Source organism: Schistocerca nitens, chromosome 2 (genome assembly GCF_023898315.1).
Source record: "Schistocerca nitens isolate TAMUIC-IGC-003100 chromosome 2, iqSchNite1.1, whole genome shotgun sequence".
Classification (NCBI taxonomy): domain Eukaryota; kingdom Metazoa; phylum Arthropoda; class Insecta; order Orthoptera; family Acrididae; genus Schistocerca; species Schistocerca nitens.
The window spans coordinates 541,073,110-541,096,095 of NC_064615.1; the positions used below are offsets into that span (position 1 = coordinate 541,073,110).

Genomic DNA, 22,986 nt, shown 5'->3' on the forward strand with positions numbered 1-22,986 from the left:
GCTTTGCTTTCACAGAGAAAGCACTATTTTTCATATACGAATCTAGCTATTAACATAACAGATAGTCATCAAAATATAAACGCAGTTACAGATCAACTTTAATATTTTATTAACATGTTCTCTCTTTCTGCGCAATGACCACTTTTTTCTTAAGTCTGAAGCTCACTCTTGTGTCCGTGTTTGCGTTAGAAATAAATTGGTTTTTGGACCGGATCCACCTTGAGCAAGCACCGAAAATATATCAGGGTGTGTTTGATCAAGGGGGAACCTATCCAAAATCAATAAATGACAACTTTCTATTTAAATTCATTTAGCTGTGCTTACCTCAGTAGTGTACGTAAATTATTTGTTTGTTACTGTAATCACTTAAGTCATTTTCATAATTTAACGTCGGTTTTCTTTTACCATTTCAAGTTTTATTTCTTTAGAAGTGAAGGCAATACCGCTTCTGTGTCAATTGACAATGTTTCTAAAATTCGAAGTAATTTGAAAATTTAATACTGTGATTTTGTACAAGTTCTGACACTTTCATTAATGTATTACATATGCTCTGCATTCCGATCTCTACACTGGTACATAAATCCTGAACTGTAACAAACTCTTATAAATGCGGAAAATACAAAACTGTATGTTTCAAAAAAGATGGCACCTATCTGTATTCTGTATGAATCTCACTGACATTTCCATCTTTTACTTTGTACGAGATTGCAGCCTTAAATCACAAACAAATAACTTTCCAGAATGTGAAGTTTCAACATAATTGGTGGAGTTAGATACTGGCTAACTGCGTCACAACTTCTACTCCCTTATTGGAAATTCATCTCACGACTCTTACTAGCAAAGTGAAAATAAAAGCAGTGTCTCAAAAGACAGATAATGTGCTCTTTACGGGAGGAGTCACCTGTCACTACTAATTATTTTCATGCAAACTGCGCTACGTTTGTATCAGATACTGTACCCGAACAGCCGATAGCCACGTAATTTCTATTAAGATCCCTCTCAGAGCTTTGGACGACTATTAGTCATACTGTAAAGAATGTAAATGAGAATTGGCCATCAGTTTCACACCATTTTAGGAGCAAGATATACTTTACTTCTGCCATACTTCTACAACTGTTCCAATCTTTCTCTGCGTAATTAGCGGTGTAGTCGTACAGATTCTTGATGTCTCTGTACGTTTATTCCGCTTATAGTATTTCATCTTCCGTAGGTGGTTCTGAAATGTGGCCTTATAAAGTGTATTTCACCACTGGAAGCAATGGAATTAACAGAAAATATCAAAATAGGAAGCGTGGAAGTAATAACTCTCCGGTGTACAACCTCTGAACTATTTACGAAAGGTTATGCACTATAAATTGAATAAAATTACAGAGACTCCAAAATGTATCAGATTACACCACTAATTACACAAATAAAGATTGGCGAGACTTGGATAAATACGGCAAAAGTAAGGTATAACTTCGTCCAAAAATACCAGGTAACTCATGGGCAATCCTCATTTGTATTTTTTGCAGTATGATTCAGTTTCCTAACTAGTCGCCCAAAGCTCTGAGAGGGAACTTATACCGATTATGTGGCTGTCGCCTGCCTAGATACCGTTTCTGATACAGAAGTTGTGCGGCTTGCATAAAAAGATTAGTTGGGGGCAACAGAATCACCCTGCATAAAAGAAGAATATTTCCGAATAAGGTGAAAATTGTTTATAAAAATGAATCTATTGAGGGCAGTACCTGTCAATACGCTGGTGCGGTGGGAAGATGAGCGAGTTGTGCATGAAAGACGGCGCCGCGGTGTAGAGTGAAGGGTAGGCAGCGGCTGCGGCGGCGGCGGCATCGAGCAACGCGGGGGCGTAGAAGGGCCGCGGCGGGTACAGCAGGAAGGGCGCCGGCAGCGCCGACAGCGGCGGCAGCAGCCCGCGGGCCGCGCCGCCCGCGCCGCCGCCCCCGCCGCCCCCGCCCGCCACCACACCGGGTCCGGGCCCCGGCGTCGAGTCGCAGTAGCGCTTGTGCTTGGACAGCGACGTCACCGTGCTGAAGGTGTCGCCGCACTTGGCGCACTTGATCTGCATGCGGCAGTCGGCGTGCATGCGCTTGTGCCGGCACAGGTTCGAGAACTGCGTGTACGCCTGCAACAACAACCGTTGCACGCCCATGATCAACCTGCAGACCTGCGGGAACAGTGTACCTTCCCCGAAAATTGTGTACTGTACGTTACAGGTAGGAAAATACAATTGAAAATTAAACCTTTCAAAAAATTATCGGCACACAGAAACTATTCATGGCTGCGAGATAAACTCCTAACATACTCTACACGCCCCTATAAAACTACACTACAAATACTTTACCGTGCGTGTCAGATGGTGAATCATGTTGATTAATATCTGACAATAGTAGACATGCTCTGAAAGGAAGGAATGACAGACGCTTCCATCGATGTGAAAGGAAAACTTCCATGAACTATCACTGTCATTCCAACACGACATGAAGAGCAATCACAGAAGTGATTCTATCCATCATTTATTTTAATCGGTTCAAGATGTCCAAATGAAGTTATTAGATCTTCTGTTTTGTATCAATCTGCGGAAAGAACAGCTACTATAATTTCAAAACCACCGTAAGTGGACTTTCTCCCTGAGCATATTCTGCAGCCATACTAAAATTTTAACTGTTTCTCATAGGTTATTTTTAAGAGAACTATAAAGCTAGAAGACAATGCCTAACACTTCGGCTTTTTCCCATGTTTGATATGTTTTATTACCTAGTTCTGCTTTATAAGATTTGACGATACATATAATTATCTTCACGTAAGATCTATTTTTCTCTAAGTAAAACCAGTTGTTGAGTAATGGTAAAAAGTGAACAGGAAGCTGGAAACACTTTATGAGAAGCTTCACCACCACAGGCACGCTTGAAGGAATGATTCACCAGAAACAGTGGGAAGAAATATAGAAGTTGCAGTAGAATATCTGTCTGAGCAAGAAATCATCATAAGAAAGACAACTTCAATTAAATATGAAAACTCTTAAACAACAAATTTTCGTCTTATGAGGTGGAGCAACGAGATGCACGAACGCATTATGAAAGAAGAAATCCTACATAGAGAGATGAGGGAAGAATGCAAGGGACGACAAAGTAGTCGGTAATCCTCTTTTTTCTTCGGGAAGTAAGAGTCACAGTAAGATGTCTCTTCCTTCAGTTTTTGAATTTATAGAGATGACGGGAAATAACAACTGTGCCTACTCAAAATCTGGTGGTGAACGTCGGTTCATTAATAAGAAGCTAGGAAAACGGGATTAGTCTGCAAAGTAGATCACTTAATACACATTAATATGACCCACTCTTGAGTACTGTTCAACTTTGTGGGACACATGCCAAATAGGATTAACAGGGGATATCGAAATATGAACATACGTACAGCACAAATGGTTACAGGTGTGCTGGACACACGGGAGAGCTCGGATATGGCGAAAGAATTTAAGTGGCAGAGGCTTTGAGATAGACGCCAACTGCACCGAGAAAGCATACTTGCAAAGTTTCACGAATCAGTATAAACTGAAGAACTTACGAATACGTACGGAGTGAAAACACAAGATTAGACTGATTAAAGCGCGCACAGAGGATTTCAAGCAGGTGGTCTACCCGCGCGCCGTTCTAAATGGAACGGTAACAAACCGAAGTATATGATATAAAGGGAAGTACCCACTGCCATGCACTTGACATTGGTAGATGTAGATGTAGACTTGGTAGATGTAGATGTAGACAACGGGAGATGCCCCAAAAAGAAGATAATGCAATAATGACTAGGCCGCACGTAAAACAATGCTTCTTATTGCATGAGAATAACAATGAACTGTCATGATTGGAAACTTCTATAACTATCAACAGCTGTTGGTAACGCTGAGAAGTTGATAGAATTGTGTGAATTATAGCGTGGTGCTGTATGTTAGCCGTGGTCAGAGTTTTGAAGTTGTTCAGCATTCTCACTGCACCGATGGAACCGTCGATGGATGTGCAGGTATTTTCTGTAAAGGCTTTTTGAAGTGCCGTGCTGAGAGTGACGACACACTGGGCAACCCACCTTGAGGCAGACCTCGCACTGGAACGGCTTGACGCTGGAGTGTATGTGCGTGTGCTGCTTGAGGCCGGACGAGGTGGCGAACGTCTTGCCGCACTCGGGGCAGGCGTGCGAGCGGGCTCCCACGTGATGGCTGCGAATGTGGCGCTGGAGGTTGCTCGGGTCCGAGAAGACCTGTGCACAGCACCGGGCCCCGTCTCACTAACCCATTCAGTACTTCCACAAGAACGCCATAAGGATGCCTTATTATTACGCTTAAATGCGGATTAGAATTACAAAAACAAAAACAAAAAAAGAAAATAAAAATAAAAGAACTGTCGTGTCATGACGTAAACCATGTGGCGTTAATGCCCCGAGAAATCTTCTCAATTTGCAAAAATCCTGCTTATAACTGATACCGGGACTTTCATTGATGTTGCTAAGGTAAATAAACTGCTAAAGTAAATATTTCCCAGCCGCAGTCCCCATCCCAAGTCTGGAGACGCTACTTCTCGTTTCAACTGACTCCTCAGTTGGTATCACGAGGTTGCGTGGATCCCGTTCCAATTTTCCCATGAAGTGAAATTCCTGGTACTACCGGGAAGCGAACATAGGTTATCTGCATGGCAGTAAGGTGCGCTGTCTATCCGCTAATAAGTGAAAAGCTTAACGGACACGTCTATTATCAAATTAAGTTTTCTCAGACAGAGACTGATAATGCCTGCTTCTGGTCCGTTAGACTTTAGCGGGAAGAATTTTGCTTTATCTCAGCGAAGAGTCTCATACAAACCCCATAACAACTGAAAATCCGACCAGTAATTGTAGGGCGTGATTTAAATACACCTATGACACAGAATTAGGGACATGCAAGTAGTTTTCAGAAATGACAACATCTTCCGTCTGGACTGTTGTAACATGTGTTTAATCACGATAGCTGTTTCGGCCTGTTATGCCAGTCTCAAACGCCAGTTCACTATGATGTGCTGTCACGTGAGCATGGCATAATAGGCCAAACTAGCGAACGTCCAGAAGCAAAATTTTGTCGTTTCTGCAATACTGCAGGACTGTGGACGCAAGTAAACAGAAAACTATTTTAAGTTTAAATGGAGCGAATTCTAAGGGAGCTTTGGCGTAACAGGAATATTTATTGCTATAAGTAGTGTAACAGATCACGTTCTGTTGTACACTCCCATAATGAAAGCGCACAGTATTCTCGTGCCACATATTTCGTAACTTGGAATGTCTACTGTACAAAAACAACTTCTTTTGCGGCTAGTTGGTCACTGTATGCATGACACACTTCTTCGCATGCTGCTGACGTTTCTCGGACTACTACTAGGATTGTCACTCAGCTAGTTAGCATCCAAGAGACGGAGCGGTCCTGCAGGCACATTACCGCTGTTTTCCGGTCATCCTGTGTAGTTGGAAAAGATAAGACACAAAACTCCATTCACATAATACAGGGTGAAAAGTATTTAAACCGACAAACTCTGGGAGGTTGTAGGGGACATCAAATCAAGTATTTTTCCCTAATCTCATTTTTTCCTATGAGGAGTATTTAAACCGGAAGAGGAAGATTTACCTGGCGGCAAATTAATTAAACCAACAAACACTTTTCCATTTTTTATGACCAAGAGACAACACATTAACACAACCCAATTTCAATTACAGTAGATTTTCAAAAATGCCTCCATTGACACGTAAACAAAGGTTAAACCGTCGGATCATGTTCTGTCTGACAGGGGCAAAAACCCCAAGAGTATCCTGAATTGTTCCTACTGCTGCTACTATCTGGGCAACCAATCCTCTTCTGATGCAGCAGTAGTTGCCTAAACAAGGTTGCGCATCTCTCCCCACACAAAAAAGTCCAGAGGGGACATATCTGGGGATGGAGCAGGCCATGGTACAGGACCACCTCTGCCAGTCCACGTTTCTGGGAACCGTCGATCCAGGAATCGACGCACATGACGATTGAAATGTGCCGGCGCCCCGTCATGTTGGAACCACAAGTGTTGTCTTGTAGCGAGCGGGACGTCTTGCAGCAACTTCCTCAAATTGCAGCGTTCTTGCTGTGCGACGGCGTCCCTATCCAGGTGATCTGCTAAATGACACGGTCTCACGCAGACGTTGCTACACGGCAGCAAAGGTCGTATGATGCGGGATACGGCGATTAGGATATTGTTGTTGATAAACCCGCTGTACAGCTCGTCCGTTGTGGTGTGCTACTTAGTACTCACCAAACATATCACTGTACTCACTACAGGTGTATCGATCCGTTAGTAAACAGAGACAATGCACTACTACACTGGTGGACAGCAGTTGCCTACAACTGAAGAGCGTAATACGCCCTCTAACAACCGTAATACGGCCTCTAACAACTGAAGAGCCTAATATGACCTCCACTGGTTTAAATAATCCTCATAGGAAAAAATGAGATGAGGGAAAAATATTTGTTTTGATGTCCCCTACAACCTCCCAGAGTTTGTCGGTTTCGATACTTTTCACCCTGTATAACCACGAAACAAGAACGTAGCTCACGATAGTGACGCCGTAGCTGAGAAGGCGTTCCGCTGCATCGTGCCGGCTTACCTTGGAGCAGTTCTCGCAGGGGTAGCGCTTCAGAGGGTCGGCGCAGCGGTGTAGCAGCGCGCGGTGCCTGGACAGCGCCTGCCGGCTGCCGTAGACGGCGGGGCACGCCTCGCACTTGTGCTGCTCGTCGGCGGGGAACGCGTGCACCGACAGCAGGTGCTCGTCCAGTCTGCAACACGCCGACCACCGTCTCAGGCGTCACTCATTCACACGTCACGGCCGCGGCACAGTTCCGCGGTACGGTTTAAATTATTCCACAGTTGACGGCTAATGGACTGGACCGTTCCAGCCGGGATCGGAACACTTCCGCGGAGAGACATTTCTGCGGTGCCCTGGGGCTCCTGCTCGCATAAGCGGCCTTTCGCAGGTAATCTGTGAGTTGGGGAAGCCAATGAATGTGAAAGCAAAAAAAACCTGATTGTGATGGTCTGTAGCTTAGCCGGAAGCTTAACTTAGATTCGAATGTGACAGCCGGGAGTTTAATTTAGGTTCGAATGTGACAGTTCGGTTGTGAGTTGGTGAAGCGAACGAATTTGGAGTACAAAAAATCTCATTGTGGTGACACACTGATCTGTATCTTACACCGATCTCTTGGTTAGGTTGGCATGTAACGGTTTGGTTGTGACGTGGCGAAGTCAGCAAATGTGGGGAAATGTTAACAAATTCCATCTGCGCACAACTGTTAAAAAGTCATCCACGGAACCAGTATACCAATGTTCCACTTGCACAGCGCCGGCCGGAGTGGCCGAGCGGTTCTAGGCGATTCAGTCTGGAACCGCGCGATCGCTAAAGTCGCAGGTTCGAATCCTGCCTCGGGCATGGATGTCTGTGATGTCCTTAGGTTAGTTAGGTTTAAGTAGTTCTAAGTTCTAGGGGACTGATGACCTCAGATGTTAAGTCCCATAGTGCTCAGAGCCATTTGAACTTGCACAGCGCAAAGCATTGTGCCTACAATTTCTCAAATGGTTCAAATGGCTCTGACCACTATGAGATTTAACTTCTGTTGTCATCAGTCCCCTAGAACTTAGAACTACTTAGCTAACCTAAGGACATCACACACATCCATGCCCGAGGCAGGATTCGAACCTGCGACCGTAGCGGTCGCGCAGTTCCAGACTGTAGCGCCTAGAACCGCTCGGCCAACCCGGTCGGCTACAATTTCTCATACTGGAAGCTTTTCCGTACGCCCTGACTCAGATTAAGAAATTATTTTAGACATGCTTCCAGATTCTACACAAATTTATATCATACGTAATAGGTAAATTTCAGAAGTTGTCCGTCATTTTTGTGGGAGATATAACTTTGTTCTTGTTACGAGGTAACATAGGGGAAAAACATACCAATAGCCAAACTTACGCAAAGCAAACGGAATGCGATACAGGTTTGATATTTTAGTTATGAATCAAAAAAGGTATTTCGGTGAGTTCAACAGTTTTACAAGATGACTTCATAAGCTTGAAGTGGTTCCCAGACAGAAAAATCGTCTCTCGTTTCAAAAACATTAATCTAATGGAGGCTATATCTAAACTTAGGAAATGCTTTAAACATGTCTAGAGGTAATACAATCTATACAGTAGATCAGCTTCATATTTTATACGTGACTTTGCGGAAAACAGAAGATTTTAAAGCGATTTTAAAGCGATTTTCTAGCGCTGCGGAGAGGAATGTTTGTGAAGATAACGTAGTAACATGGACCTTAAACGTCAGAAGCCAAGTAATTTAAATCAGTCACCCGGCTTACCACGGAGCAGCACTGACCAAAGTTACCAAAGACTTCGTGACCGTAATAGACTGCATATAATGAGGAAACTGTGTTAATGAAAAACAAAGTAAAGAAGAAAGTAATAGGTAGTAGTAGAAAAGAGAAATATCTGAAGATAGGAGAATATGAGGTCAATTTGACTGTGTGAGACCAGCGAGTCAAATTCAGAACAAATTTTGGGAGTTAATTCGGGTAACAATTCACCTATCCAGTTACAGGTGTACACCCTGTCAGTATAAAAAGATTCAAGACTGGATTTATGAAAAATGGAGAAAGGCTGAGATAGTTGTTTTCGTGCTTCAGGCGCTCTAAGTAGTCTCCTCCTCCTTGAGTACAACGCAGAGAATGTTCGTACAACCAGCCATGTGAAGGTGTCAGGAAAGTTCTTCTTTGAGATGTAGTTCAACTTGCACTTCACACTGCTTTGAACATCGGCTATGTCGTCAAAGCGTGACCCTTTATGTAAATTTCTACACTCTGCCGTTTGATATTGATAACACCAAGTATCGTCACTCGTGACTCCAGTCAAGCAGTGGCAGGCGTCCACGTGTCATTGTTTTTGTCTGGGAGTCAAAGGTGATGCTTCATTGAGATTTGTGGCAGTAAGGACCAATACTCAACACTAACTGCTCACCACTGATTAGCTGCCGCCGGCCGGGGTGGCCGAGCGGTTATAGGCGCTACAGTCTGGAACCGCGCGACCGCTACGGTCGCAGGTTCGAATTCTGCCTCGGGCACAGATGTGTGCGATGTCCTTAGGTTAGTTAGGTTTAAGTAGTTCTAAGTTCTAGGGGACTGATGGTCTCAGAAGTGAAGTCCCACAGTGCTCAGAGCCATTTGATTAGATGCCACCTTATTTACTGCAGTGATGTCGCTTGTAGGGCAGCAATAAAATCAGTCTAGGAATTTTTTGGACGGACGGTGTATATTCGTGAAATATGTAGGAGTGTGATAAAAGAAAACAAAGAAGCATTATCTCATCTTTTTTTAGTAAATGCTAAGCTGTTCCCTCTCACAAAACAACGCTGTCAATATAATGATGCGGTAAGTGGACATGTATGCCAAGGTAGATGTCAGATGGAGATAGATTCATCCGAATCATGATTCGGTAAAGTCAAGGATCAACAAAAGCTGGAATGAACCTATATTTGAAGTAACACGATCATGCAATTAGCTAACAGGATGGGAGGCATTCCGTGTGTTTGTAAACAATTCCTTGCAAAGGATTTGGTTCGTCTTATGTTTCCCACCAGTGACTCGCGCGCAGTGGAGGGTCGCTGCTGATTTATTAGTCACCAGCGCGGAAACAATTTGGTGGAGGCGGCGGCGTCTCCCAGCCGTGGGGAGCGTCGCGTGGCTCGAGTGTCTCGTGTCGGGAAGGTGAGAAGGGAGGTTAAAGCGGCTGGGAACGCGGCAGCTGGCGCCGCCGCGCCGGTGACACAGCCTGGCCCGCAACTCCGTGCGACGCGCGGGCTCTGTCCTACCGCACCGTCGGAACACCGCCAAACGAGCAGTGAATACCCATTCGGAGCATTATGAGAGAATGAGCGGAAGACATAGCGTTACAGGCAGCCGCCGAAACTGAGTTGCGGGTTCGATTCCTTGTCGCATCGGAGGTTCTCTTCGCTCGGGAGCTGGATTTTTCATTCATACACTCACCATCACAAAGAGGCGCAAGCTGCCGTAATGCCAACGAATAGAAAGAAATGTACCAGGTGGCCAGACTACTCCAAACGGGATCTCCTGGACAATAATGCTGTACGATCAAAATAATATTTCAGGCAAAACAAAGCCGAGCAGTAAAGGCTGTCCATCCGGACTAGGGCTTGCAAGTGGTCAGAATTTGCGCTATGCATCTGGAAGCTACTGAATTCACTGAATTACCACATAATAACTGCGAAATTGTCTGGAGATCTACAAATGGAATAGGGGAAACTGTGTTATCAATAATGACGTGAAAATTTTGATGTATCATCGAAAAAGTAAACTCCTGAAGGATATACTAGGCTGCGTATTTTTAAATATGCTCTGGATGAGAGTTATAAATCAGGACTACAGCTATGTGCTGTTTGGCCGGCCGCTGTGGCCGAGCGGTTCTAGGCGCTTAAGCCCGGTACCGCGCTGCTGCTACGGTCGCAGATTCGAATCCTGCCTCGGGCATGATTGTGTGTGATGTCCTTAGGTTAGTTAGCTTTAAGTAGTTCTAAGTCTAGGGGACTGATGACCTCAGATGTTAATTCCCATAGTGCTTAGAGCCATTTGAACCATTTTTATGTGCTGTTAGGCTCAAATTATTCGTGTGTTAAATAATTGGAAATGCAGACGAACTGGTCCCGTGGGCACAGCATTATTCGTGTCGCAATGCAATAAAAGACTGTTTGTACAATTTTGTTGCAAGCGCTGAAGCTAATAGCAGGCTTCGCTGCAGCCTGCGAGCCCATTTTCTAGGCCGTCTTCACTAACGTCCACTGGTGCAACGGCTGCTGAAGTAGAATGTTCCAGTGCCGGTTATGGAATAAATTTTTCATAATCGTAATTTGCCCGTTAATGGAACATAGCATACACCTAATGCACCTTACATTGTGCACCAATGCTGACAGCTAAATACATCCTTAGCGTCTTAGGGAGCACGAGCATATAAAATTACTATTCACGAGCCATATATCGGATTCTGACAAGCTGAGCACCCCAACACGAAATCACTCAGGACGAATAAACTACTTACTTTTAGAGGGAATTTTACTGAGAAGGGAAGAGACTTCTACATCTATTTATAGAACTGGAAAACGCATGTCATAATATGGCTCGGGCATAGAGACAGGAATGGGGAAGAAGGTGACTTAAATTGATTGTATTTCTGCGGTCGTAGGTAGCACACCGCGCCTTACACACGTCCATCGCGGATCTCGGGGTCACAGTAACGAGTTACGACATCTGAAGATGGGCTTATAAGAGCCCAAAATCGGTCGTCTGATAATAAAAGTGGTATTTTCAACCTTTGGAGTCGTAGAAGGATATGTGGAGGAAGAGATTTCAGGTCTTGAACGATGTTTTGGACGGCACCAAATACAATAGTATTAAGCAGTGGAATGGAGCGCCAGAACTGAAGGCATAGGACCTGCTAAAATAGCATAAAACTGATGCTGCAGTGCTGGTAAGTACCATCACTGCATATCAGCTTCTTCTTTCGATATCAACAACACGAACACAATACGACGTACCATACGCACTGAACCATATTCCTGGACAGACACACTTGCGACCTGGTCAAGCGTTATGAAGTAATGGGCTAAAATCCGTGAACGAAGAATTTCCTTTCAAAGCGAAGAATGTAAAACCAACTACGGCTTTTCAAGTGGTAATGCCATGCGATCACATATTTGATTGAACAAACAAGAGCATGGGATTTCTGGTCCTGTTCACATGGTTCAAATGGCTCTGAGCACTATGGGACTTAACATCTGAGGTCATCAGTCCCCTAGAACTTAGAACTACTTAAACCTAACTAACCTAAGGACATCACACACATCCATGCCTGAGGCAGGATTCGAACCTGCGACAGTAGCGGTCGCGCGGTTCCAGACTGAATCGCCTAGAACCGCTCGGCCACACCGGCCGGCTCTGGTTCTGTCATACTGGATTAGCTCCGAAGTAGAACGCGACCACGTCGAGCGTTTATAACCACCATACTAATTGAATAACTGTGTAACTGTCATGGGTGAGAAAAGTATCCAACAGAGTAGCGCACGTCCTCAACAGAGACGCTACGGGGGCCGACGTCGGAGGGTAGGTGCGACCCGGCAGGAGGCGCCACTAATGGTTGCAGGGGGGAGGCGGGAGGGAAGCGTCGCGTGCTTGGCGGTCATCTGCAGGCAATCAATGGCAGCGCCCAGCGCACATTGCCGCGACCGTCGCCGCTCACTTGTCCGCCCCACGGCCGGAAACGACAGAGCGCGCCCCGGAAGGCACCAAGACTCCACGTCCGTGTGAAAGCAACCGCTTTCCGCAGCGTGAAGCCTCAACACTCAAGCACCTCACTAACGTGTGCTAACGATCTCACACGGGACCTCCAACTTAACGTACCAATAATGGAGTGATAATTCCGGTTACGAGTACTACGTCCGATCTTTCGGTCCGAGCCCATGATTTCATCTGTCATTTCAATCAATCCGCCGTCAAAGTGTTGGTGCGATAATTTCGGATATTAGTAAATGACGCTCAATTTATACAGCTTTTATTGTATTTAATACTAAAAATTGATGAAAGAAAAATTTTGTGACTGTTTGGTTAACAGCCGCCACTGACTTCAGTAAGAAGTCAGAGTCAGTGCGAATGTATCAGAAATGTAAACTTTTCAATTAATTCTGCTTCTAACTGGGCTCAAATTTCATTCTTGGCCTATGGCTCTGAGCACTATGGGACTTAACTTCTGAGGTCAGCAGTCCCCTAGAACTTAGAACTACTTAAACCGAACTAACCTAAGGACATCACACACATCCATGCCCGAGGCAGGATTCGAACCCGCGACCGTAGCAGTCGCGCGGTTCCGGGCTGAAGTGCCTAGAAACGCTTGGCCACCGCGGCCGGCTTTCGTGGCCTAAATGAACAACAGACACAATGTTACTTCATCACGTGAGATGGTAGAATTTACTAAGTACCCCCGGATCATCTCGTCTAATTTGAGAAGAACCTGCGATTCGCTGATACAGTTTTTCGATCGTATCATTTTTGAACTCATTCCAAACACAACAAGCGAACGGATTCAAGGAGGTGACCTTGGAGGTGAAGATACAGATCTTGCTCCATATACGTGGTGTTAAACAAAAGTGTTCAATGTTTTTGTGAGGTGGTAGTAACCAAAAAAATGGAAAAACACGTCTAGTCAACATGGGCTCTCAAATTCAAACCCTACGAGCTTCGAGCACTTGTTCATCGCCGCGCGGGATTAGCCGAGCGGTCTAGGCGCTGCAGCCATGGACTGTGCGGCTGCCGGCCGCCGTGGTCTCGCGGTTCTCGGCGCTTCAGTCCAGAACCGCGCGACTGCTACGGTCGCAGGTTCGAATCCTGCCTCGGGCATGGATGTGTGTGATGTCCTTAGGTTAGTTAGGTTTGAGTAGTTCTAAGTTCTAGGGGACTGATGACCACAGATGTTAAGTCCCATAGTGCTCAGAGCCGTTTGAACCATTTGAACTGTGCGGCTGGTACCAGCGGAGGCTCGAGTCCTCCCTCGGGCATGGGTGTGTGTGTTTGTCCTTAGGATAATTTAGGTTCAGTAGTGTCTAAGCTTAGGGACTGCTGACTTTAGCAGTTAAGTCCCATAAGATTTCACACACACACACACTTGTTCATCTTCGATACTGTCAGACACATCTCTCCTGCTGCAAACTCTGCTTTCCATGTTTTCGGAGGAGATAGTACGGATAAAGTAGTGAAAAAAAGGTCAGTGAACAAGGGCTCTAAAATCCAGACCTTAAGAGCTGTGAGCATTTGTTCAATAGAAGAAATGTGTTTCACAGTGGCGAAGATGGACACGTGCTCTTAAGGTATGCATTTAAGAGCTCATGTTATTGGACATGTTTTTCTTCTTTTGGTTGTACTGCCAACTCTCAAATTATTCGACACTTTTTTGTTAACACCTTGTAATTATTTTGGTTCATATTAGTATATTAGATGTCCTCTTCACAGAAAAATGTGAACATGACACATCATGCACATACCGCTTTCTCAGACGTTGTGCATGGTGTGTAGATGAAATTTGAGCCTAATTAGACGAGGACTTCATCGAAAAGTTCACATTTCTAATACACATTTTTATCTGTACTAAACACGGGAATGTTTCATATTGACGTCAGTGGCAGCTCGAAACCACGCCTTCCCACTTATCTTGCAAACAGTTCATTTCCGGACCCACGCTTACTGTAATATTTTTGCTGATCTTTGTATACTACCGGCGTGAGTTTTCATTATTAAGTATGACATAGCCATATATTTGGATGGATAACGCCATGTGAGTGGCTGCTTCTAGTCAGCCTTCAGAGTTTACCTGTGATTTATGTAATATCACTTTTTTTCCTTCCAACGAACAAAGAATCTGTTTCGAAAGTAATGGTATTGCTTTCCATTTTCATGATTTACGTACGATTCTAAGCGGCTACTCTTTCACAATTTGTTATACTAGCTGCATATGTACACGGGCAGTATAGAGTTGGCAGCCACCAGAGGTTAACCTGTGCAAAGTAAACGCAATCAACACGTTGGTGGGTTAATTATAAATAGAAATGGGACTTAACGATTGCTGTGAGCTAGTGTAATTCACGAGAGTGGCTGTTTTAGTGTGGAAGATAGAGTGTTTAAAGGCTATATCAAGTTCTCCTCCTGGTGAAGTAGACCTCCAGGAAACATTTAAATCCAATTATTTTTCTTTTGTTAGCATTCCCGCTGTGAATATCTCCCTAAAACTTGGATTTCGTTTTCAATTACTACTAAAATGCAAATGCGGGTATAATTAATATGCAAATGCGAGTATAATGTGATCATGCTGAAACAACCCATTCTAAATTACATTTTATGTTCTTATACTCTGCTACGTGTACCATCTCCAGTGGTACTAATTAAGTTTTATTCACTTAGAAGGTAACTCAGTCTTTTTTTATCCTTGGTTGATAGGCCACACTTTCTCCAAAGGAAGGCGCAGCCGTTAAAACAGACATTCCTTTTTTCTCTGACAATAGTGTTAAGAGAAATGAAGCTATCAAGGCGAAATACCAAGTATACCCGTTTTTGTTTTTGGTTGTTCTACGTATTTAGGAGTTCTATGTATTTTCAATGGGATAAGACAACAGTTACATTCTTCCATAAGAACGGCATACCAGCGACATCTATCAGTCTCTGCATGTTGAAACACACGATCAATTCAGATGTAAAAATCAGTGTACCAGACTGCTGATACCATGCTCGTAGCCATGCCAGCTTGACAGTGCCAGTTCGAGCCCTCCCTCGGGCAAGGGGTTGTGCGTTGCCCTTAGCCTAAGTTCGTTTGTTAGATTAAGTAGTGTGTAATCCTAGGGACCGATGACCTTAGCAGCTTGGTCCCATAGGAACTTACTACAAATTTCCAATTTGACAGTGCCATTGTGTCACATCAAAGTTACGCTCTACAAAGATTACGTTCTACAAGATATGAATATACAATAACAAATCCGTAAATTCGTGAGACCTGGTTTTATAAATGCCACCCTAAATATAAAACAACCCGTTCCAAACAATCGCGATCTGTGCTTGCACTAAAAAATTGTATGCCGTCTTCTCGACGGCGAGTCATAAAAAAACCGGTAGATAACTTGGGTCTTTTCTCTGTTCTGGATAAAATATAAAAGTGCTGTCCGTCATGGTTTATATTAATGGTACGGCAGAAAGAAAATATCGCAAGAAATTTTGACGACTATCGTGTCTGAACATGATAAAACTGCAGTTCGGTATCTGAACTGGCAGGTTGCCAAGTTCGTAAAGACGTTGCGACTCGCTAAGCGTTAAGGCGTTGTATCCGTCAATCACAGGAGTTTTAGTAACAAGAAACTCTGTCGACTTAAAATTAACAAGCAGTAACAAAGTTCGGCCATATGAAGCGATGTGATCAAAATGGTTCAAATTGCTCTAAGCACTAAGGGACTTAAAACATCTGAGGTCATCAGTCCCCTAGACCTTAGAACTACTTAAACCTAACTAACCTAAGGACCTCACACACATCCATGCCCGAGGCAGGATTTGAACCTGCGACCGTAGCAGACTGAAGCGCCTAGAACCGCTCGGCCACCGCAGCCGGCAAATGTGATCAAAAGAAGTCTGTAACTGATCACGAGCAACTTGTTGTGGAACACAGTTTCACCGTATTACACGTGCCAAGCTCAGCTCGAGAACAGCTGATGAAATAGGTCGACACACTTCTGGCTACTGACCGAGATAACGAATACTCTCGTTTCCTGAGAATTTCTACGACACGTCAGGACTCATTATTCAGCGTAACACACAAGGCGCCATTTAACGTGTCGCGTTCCTATCAACTACCAACCAAGAAACCCTGTACGATCATGGACCCGATTTTGCTTCGCTTCTTCAAATCACTGTTGTAGTGGGGTTTGTAAAAGTAACAGTTCGATGTTGAAGGCGTTCACATTCGTCTTTACTACTAGTAAGCTTTACTAAAGAGTGCAACACAGAAGCTGGTCTCGATACTGTTTACACGACTGGGAAAATTGTGAGCGTTGTTGAATCGACTACGTTCAGCCACGCCAAGGCCCATCTCCTAACATCCACTGAACAAAGTGATCCAAGTGCAACGAAATTTCTAACTCGCATTTGATAGCAATGCGGAATGCGTAGGTAAGCCGGTACTTACTGTTCGGCGTCTGGGAACTCCTTGGAGCAGACGGCGCAGCGCGCGTCTACCTCCTCATCGTCGTCCCGCTCCTCTTCAACGGTCCCCGAGTGCTGCGACTCTGTAACAACAGGCCAAGTACTGTGTCAGTCTCGTGGTTCACTCCTTGCGGCATCCGCGTCTTGTAGAACACTAGAACACAATATAAACTGAATACTGTACTTCTAAAACACAGTTTTCAACAGAATACATCTGATTCACTTTTAACTCTGTGACGTCTAGATTGAATTACAAATTTAAAGATTTCAGAAAATTTTCGACAATATACAGCTTTAAGGCAGTACAAAAGAGATCACTGTATAGAATGAGCCCGTCAGCAGTGATTACACACGTAAAATCTTCACAGTCCTGATTTATCTGTAAATTAACGAAACACACAACAGCCTGAGTTGCATTCTAATAATATCTGCTCTCTTCTGTCTGGCTACATTACTGTTTCCGGGCGAAGATCCGCAGTCAGCCCAGTATTCGACTGACCCTGTTGACATAACTGATTGGCCATTCATACAGTACAACACAGGTGTTTACATACACGTGTTAAAACTAACTGGATCGCTTGTCATAGACCCACAAGAACATACTTTAATCGGTCTACTGGTTACAGTGCATCGTGGTCTACACACAGACTGACATTCATCGTTGATAATGGTTTTGCCAACTGAAGAAGGCTGAGAACTTTGCTAGTCACACCAGCTGTTACTCTGCGGCATTCCGTGATATCTCCCTATACCACATGGCATAGCATTATATACACATAAGATGCAACTTGCAAGTAGCGAGAATGTTGTGTGAATCTCGAATCGACTTCAATAAACACAACTATTGCGGATTACCGGAATTGTCTTTCAGTTTTATATTTTAATAGTTTTAACACCTGTGTGTAAACGCCAGTGTTATACCGTATGAATGTTCAAGCAATTATGTATAATTGTTTTTACCTGTAGCTACCCTAGTTTTAGAATTACCTATAACAGTGTGTAGGAAATTATCTAAAATGTACTATTCCAGCAGTCATTCTATCGGGTGTGTGTACTCGTTCATGACCTGGAGCACTTTTTAGTATCACTCTACCCGTTCTACAGTATGGTTAACTATTCGAATTGAATAAAACGTCTGATGACGCCACGACGTGGGTCAACTGTTCCTCTGAACGCCCACCCATTAACATACAGCATGGGAAGATGGAAAGGACCGCTTACACCCGATTGCACAGAAAGCTATTTCCGAACTCCGGTTAACAGGAAGACCCTATGAATGAAACGGATGAACAGAACCTCTGAACTGAGCACTTCAGTACTACTTAACGGCCAACTGTTGCTGACAGAAGACACTGAGCGAATTCAGATTCGAGTTGCACGAAGCACCATGAGTCTTTTTAATCAGTGTGCGGCATAACGATTTTGTATGTTTAATAGCCAGTAAACAAATAAGAAATGACATAAATAAGTATGCTACGTTTGTTATTTCCTTGAGTACAAGTCCCAGGAAAATCATGAAGAAAAATTATGCCGTGGAACTTATACAGTTAGGTTTTATTTGCTGTTCCATTCGTACTTTCGACTCAATTTATTTTATCCTCAGAGAAAGACTCACATTAGAAAGACATAGCAGTAATCATTAAATCTTCAGTCTTTACTTAATGGTTCCGTGCCGAAAAGTCGGAATCTTTGCGGTGTCGCAACTCATTGCTAAATATCTGTATATGAAGATGGTATATGTTCTTTCGGACATGTCCGAAAGAACAGATACCATCTTCATATAGATAAGGCTTACCGGCTTATGATCTTCTTCAGTGCATATACACTCACATTGCCCGAACTGTTTCGAGAATCGGTAGATTGACTGCCGCGAGTAAAATGAGTATAGTGGGCAGGGGCACTATAAATGTAGTGTGTGGACAGTGAGCTGGAAGTGTGGGTCTCACGGGGAGCGTGCCAGAGATAAGTTCCTGTAGCCTCTGTGTTCTCGGTGGCACAGTCGGATAGAGCGTCTGCTATGCAAGCAGCAGATGCCGGCGTCGAGTGCCGGTCGGGGCGCACATTTTTAACTGTCCACGTTGATATTTACCAACGCCTATAAGCAGCTAAGGGTCTGGCTTTCATTGTAGCTTCTTTGCTAAATAGGTTGTGATGTAGAAAATTGACAGATAATTTGGACGATGAAAGTAAACATCTTCCCGTTCCATAGCATAATCATTCGAGGAAACTGCCCTAAAAGGTGTATATTTATTTACACGAGAAGCTATGTTTACATGTACGAAAATCCAATGTGACTTCCCTATTAACTGATCCAAAGATTACCGAGATCGCTTCGAAATCCGTTGTTTTTTCTCTGTCACTAACCACCGGTATATTTTACGTTCTCTTCAATGTAATGAGCAAATTTATATGATACTACAACCAATTATTTTTTTTGTCTGTGAATCTCTTCATTTCTTTATAATTTCAGTATCCATGCTATGCACTAGTTCTTATACGACCCTCTCTCTTTGTTTTCCTTTTCCTTACTCCCAACGAACCTTGTGGCCAAAACTGTTGTTAAGGATGCTAATATTGCTTACATTTGGCCTGAGGAGTGATTATCTTATTTTTTCCGGTTGTTCTCAAGAGTTTTGTCTGTGCATTTACACCATTCATTACTGCTTCATTTGTCTTCATTTCTATCCAGTTAGTTTCGGTCATCCTCCTCCATAATAACATTTGCACTTCTTCTAGTCGTTTCACGTCGTCCTTTCAGAGAGTACACAAACAACACGGGGACTAAAAATACAAATATTTTATCTTTAGGCCATTTTTATTAAGAAGGAGTGTTCTTTACGTCACTGAGGAAAGCCTCGTGATGACTGGGTGTTGTGTGACGTCCTTACGTTAGTTAGGTTTAAGTACTTCTAAGTTCTAGGGGACTGATGACCATAGATGTTAAGTCCCATAGTGCTCAGAGCCATTTGAACCATTCACTGAGGAAACACGCTTAACTGTTGGTATTCTTTTCATATTCCTTACAATTATATGATCGAAAAGCTCCCTCTCTGAGAAACCGTGTCCAGCAACAAGTGTTCGTACGTGGGTGACCATGCGATGAGAGGTCACTCCGTACAGTGGAGCGGTGACTACGGAAGGGAGGTGGTTAAGCAAAGTTCCGGGGCCGGATCGAGGAAGGCAGCACATCAATTATTCCATTAGCGGCGTATGGGGACGTCGGCCGAAGCGAACCTCGATCGCAAGGACGGAGAAGAAGAGGGCGCCACAATGGGATGTGGGCCGCGGGCCGCCGCCATCCATCTTGGAGGTCGGGGGCGGCGGACAATGGCGGGGGCGGAAGGCGCGCCACGGTGACACCGCCGCCGCCGCCGCCGCCGCCACTTTCTTTGCGTCGCCGATAGCTTTCGCTGCCGCTGCCTGTCACTCCAGGCCCGAGTCGATAAGGCGCCTCCATTGAGGGCTGGGATGGTACCGCTACTGCGAGCTGGTACCGGCGGGGCTATCCACCGATTCCGCAAAGGTTAGGCATGAATGGGCATTGTCCAAGTCTGATCGCATCCGTGACGCTGGGTAATGGGACGTTCAGTTGCAAATTATTTTATTTTAAGCACGCATGCTATTTTTATCCTAGTTTCTCATATAGATGAGTTTGTTCGTTACCTTTTTTTCAATCGATTTTGAAACCTAATGTGGCTTCATCCTCAAGCTCTTAAGACACAGTTATCGAAATTATGTGTATCTTGTTACCGCACCACAGAATCCTCTAATGTGATAAAGAAGGGGTGGGTCAGGAGGAAAAGCACATGCTTTGAAGGGTGGCAGTATTACTGATACTGAACAAAAAACTTCATAAGAACTGTTCTTAACAGTTTCTCAGGAAACTAATGAAAACAATGGGGAACCTGACAAATGCATGTAATAGTAAACGTAGGGTTGTGATAATGGTTTGTTTAATTCTGTTCATTTTCTCACAAAATATGCTGAATAAGTCCACCGTCAACTGCAACACATTTGTAGCTCTTGTACACAACTACTTTGTTAGTGATCTGAGATAACTTTTACGGTCTGTTACTTGAACACATGTAGGTAAAATACTAGCGAAAAGTTCCTCCTTTGAGCCCACTCTGCGCTTGCTGACTCGCTCTTAAGCCTACGTAGTCTACTGTCGCTTTGGTTGTATTCGAATTTGAGTGCTGGTGAAGAAGGTTATGTGACTGACTCCTGTGATTTTCACACAGCTATATGATACCGTTACAGATAAAGGGCATATGTTCATTTGACTTTTTTTATTCAGAATCACCAATACTTGTTCTTTTGACGTTATTTATTCAGAATCACCAATACTTTCACCCCCCAAACCATAACCTTTCGTCCTAGACACCCTGTATAAGACAAAACACTTGGTAATGGTAGACCGACAAAGTTGCTATTTTATATTAAAATGGTCAATCACTACAATTCATTTAATACAATTTATAGCTGCAGAATATCATACAACAGATATATTTAAAATTTAAAACGTCCGCTTAAGACGACAAGAATGAGTAATTTATCCATTTCATACACATAATGAAGGAACATGTTTTATATTCGTAGAAACGATTTTCCTGGAATGCTGTATTTGAAAGAAGATTTCGTCATTAACGACAAGATGCGGGGAAACTAGTTTTTCAAGGTTGAATGAGTACGTCAAAACAAATGGAAATGTGTAGTTATATTTTAGTGGCCGTGGTTTTATGTGATCGAATTAAATCAGGGGATGCTGAGGGGTCGGCCGGAGTGGCCGAGCGGTTCTAGGAGAAACAGTCTGGAACCGCGCGACCGCTGCGGTCGCAGGTCCGAATCCTGCTTCGGGCATGGATGTGTGTGATGTCCTTAGGTTGGTTAGGTATAAGTAGTTCTAATTTCTTGGGGACTGATGACCTCAGCAGTTAAGTCCATTAGTGCTCAGAGCCATTTGAACCATTTTGATGCTGAGGGAATGGATTTAGCAAATGAGACACTAAAGTTGTAGATGGAATTTGCTATTGGGTAGAAAATTAACTGCTGATGACCAAAGCAGGATGGCCATAACTTTATCACGTCATGTATTTCCGAAATTAAACAAAATCTGTAAAATGCAATTGGCCAGGGATGCACTTACGTCAGGGGCACATACATGTTATTTCTATTGAAATGAAAACTGGAGGTACAATTAGTGATGGCACACTTGGTTTTACTGCGCTAAACCTTAGGCGTTCTGGAATACTTCAAATAATGGAAAGGGTACCACACTTACCGCCGTAATGCTACCGTGCCGTAAAGCGGGTTGCCTGCACTGTCCTGAAGCCTGATGTAGGCAACCCTCGCTCAGCGCATTACGCCAGAAACTGTGGCGCCGTAACATCCTTTCAAATCTACGTATTTCCGAAGGTATGTGGTTTACGACATTGCAAACAAGTCTGTCGTCACTAACTATAACTCTACTTTTCATTTCCGTAGGAAAAACACACACGTGCCACTAAAACAACGTAACTTTGTGTTTAAAGTGATGTCTGTTTACATATTGTGCACACCTATTGTTCTGGAGTAACCACAAGCGCCGGAACGAAGATGTGGAACGCAAGACCAGAGAAGGTGGTGTGGAAACGTCGGTCAATGGTGCGTGGAATTGGACCGAGCCGCGCCACGAGCGACACATGGAAGACGTGAATATAAGCGTCGCTCCTGCTAGACTCGGCCGCTCAGATCGCCTCAGAGTAGTGACATTAGTGGAACGTATTTGCGGAGCGTGCTACAAGAACAACTGGTAGTGATCCTTATCACTTACTTGTCTGGACTTCGACTATATCAAAAGACTATTACTGTTTGCATATTACTTACGACGACGATGTAACTCCAAAGTTAAGTATTGCCAATTGCTTTATAGAAATAAAACAACTAACGTTATTTGTTTGAATTGTTGTATAGCATTCCGAGAACGCAGCATCCTGTAGGCACCCTATAAGTGACGAGTGGGCAAGATCCCACTCCTGTAAACATAATAAAAATATTTATAAAGTGCGGGCAGTCAACAGTAATCATTTTCGAAGAAGACAAATTTGTTAATATAGAATCTGAGGTAAATATTTTAAAGTTTTTTCCGAAGGAATTTGCATATAGTGTAGCCATGTACTAAATCGAATGTA

General features: G+C 43.8%; 1 protein-coding gene across 1 annotated transcript in view; it reads right to left on the reverse strand.

Annotated features, from left to right (window-relative positions):
* The window catches only part of LOC126235140 (transcription factor hamlet-like), a 198,805-nt gene that overhangs the window by 11,059 nt on the left and 164,760 nt on the right, over positions 1 to 22,986 (reverse strand). The window contains exons 7-10 of the mRNA XM_049943873.1: positions 16,800 to 16,899; positions 6,643 to 6,811; positions 4,078 to 4,248; positions 1,731 to 2,125 (exon numbers count right to left, since the gene is read on the reverse strand). Coding sequence (XP_049799830.1) covers positions 1,731 to 2,125; positions 4,078 to 4,248; positions 6,643 to 6,811; positions 16,800 to 16,899 — 835 coding nt within the window. The remainder of the gene's footprint in view (positions 1 to 1,730; positions 2,126 to 4,077; positions 4,249 to 6,642; positions 6,812 to 16,799; positions 16,900 to 22,986) is intronic.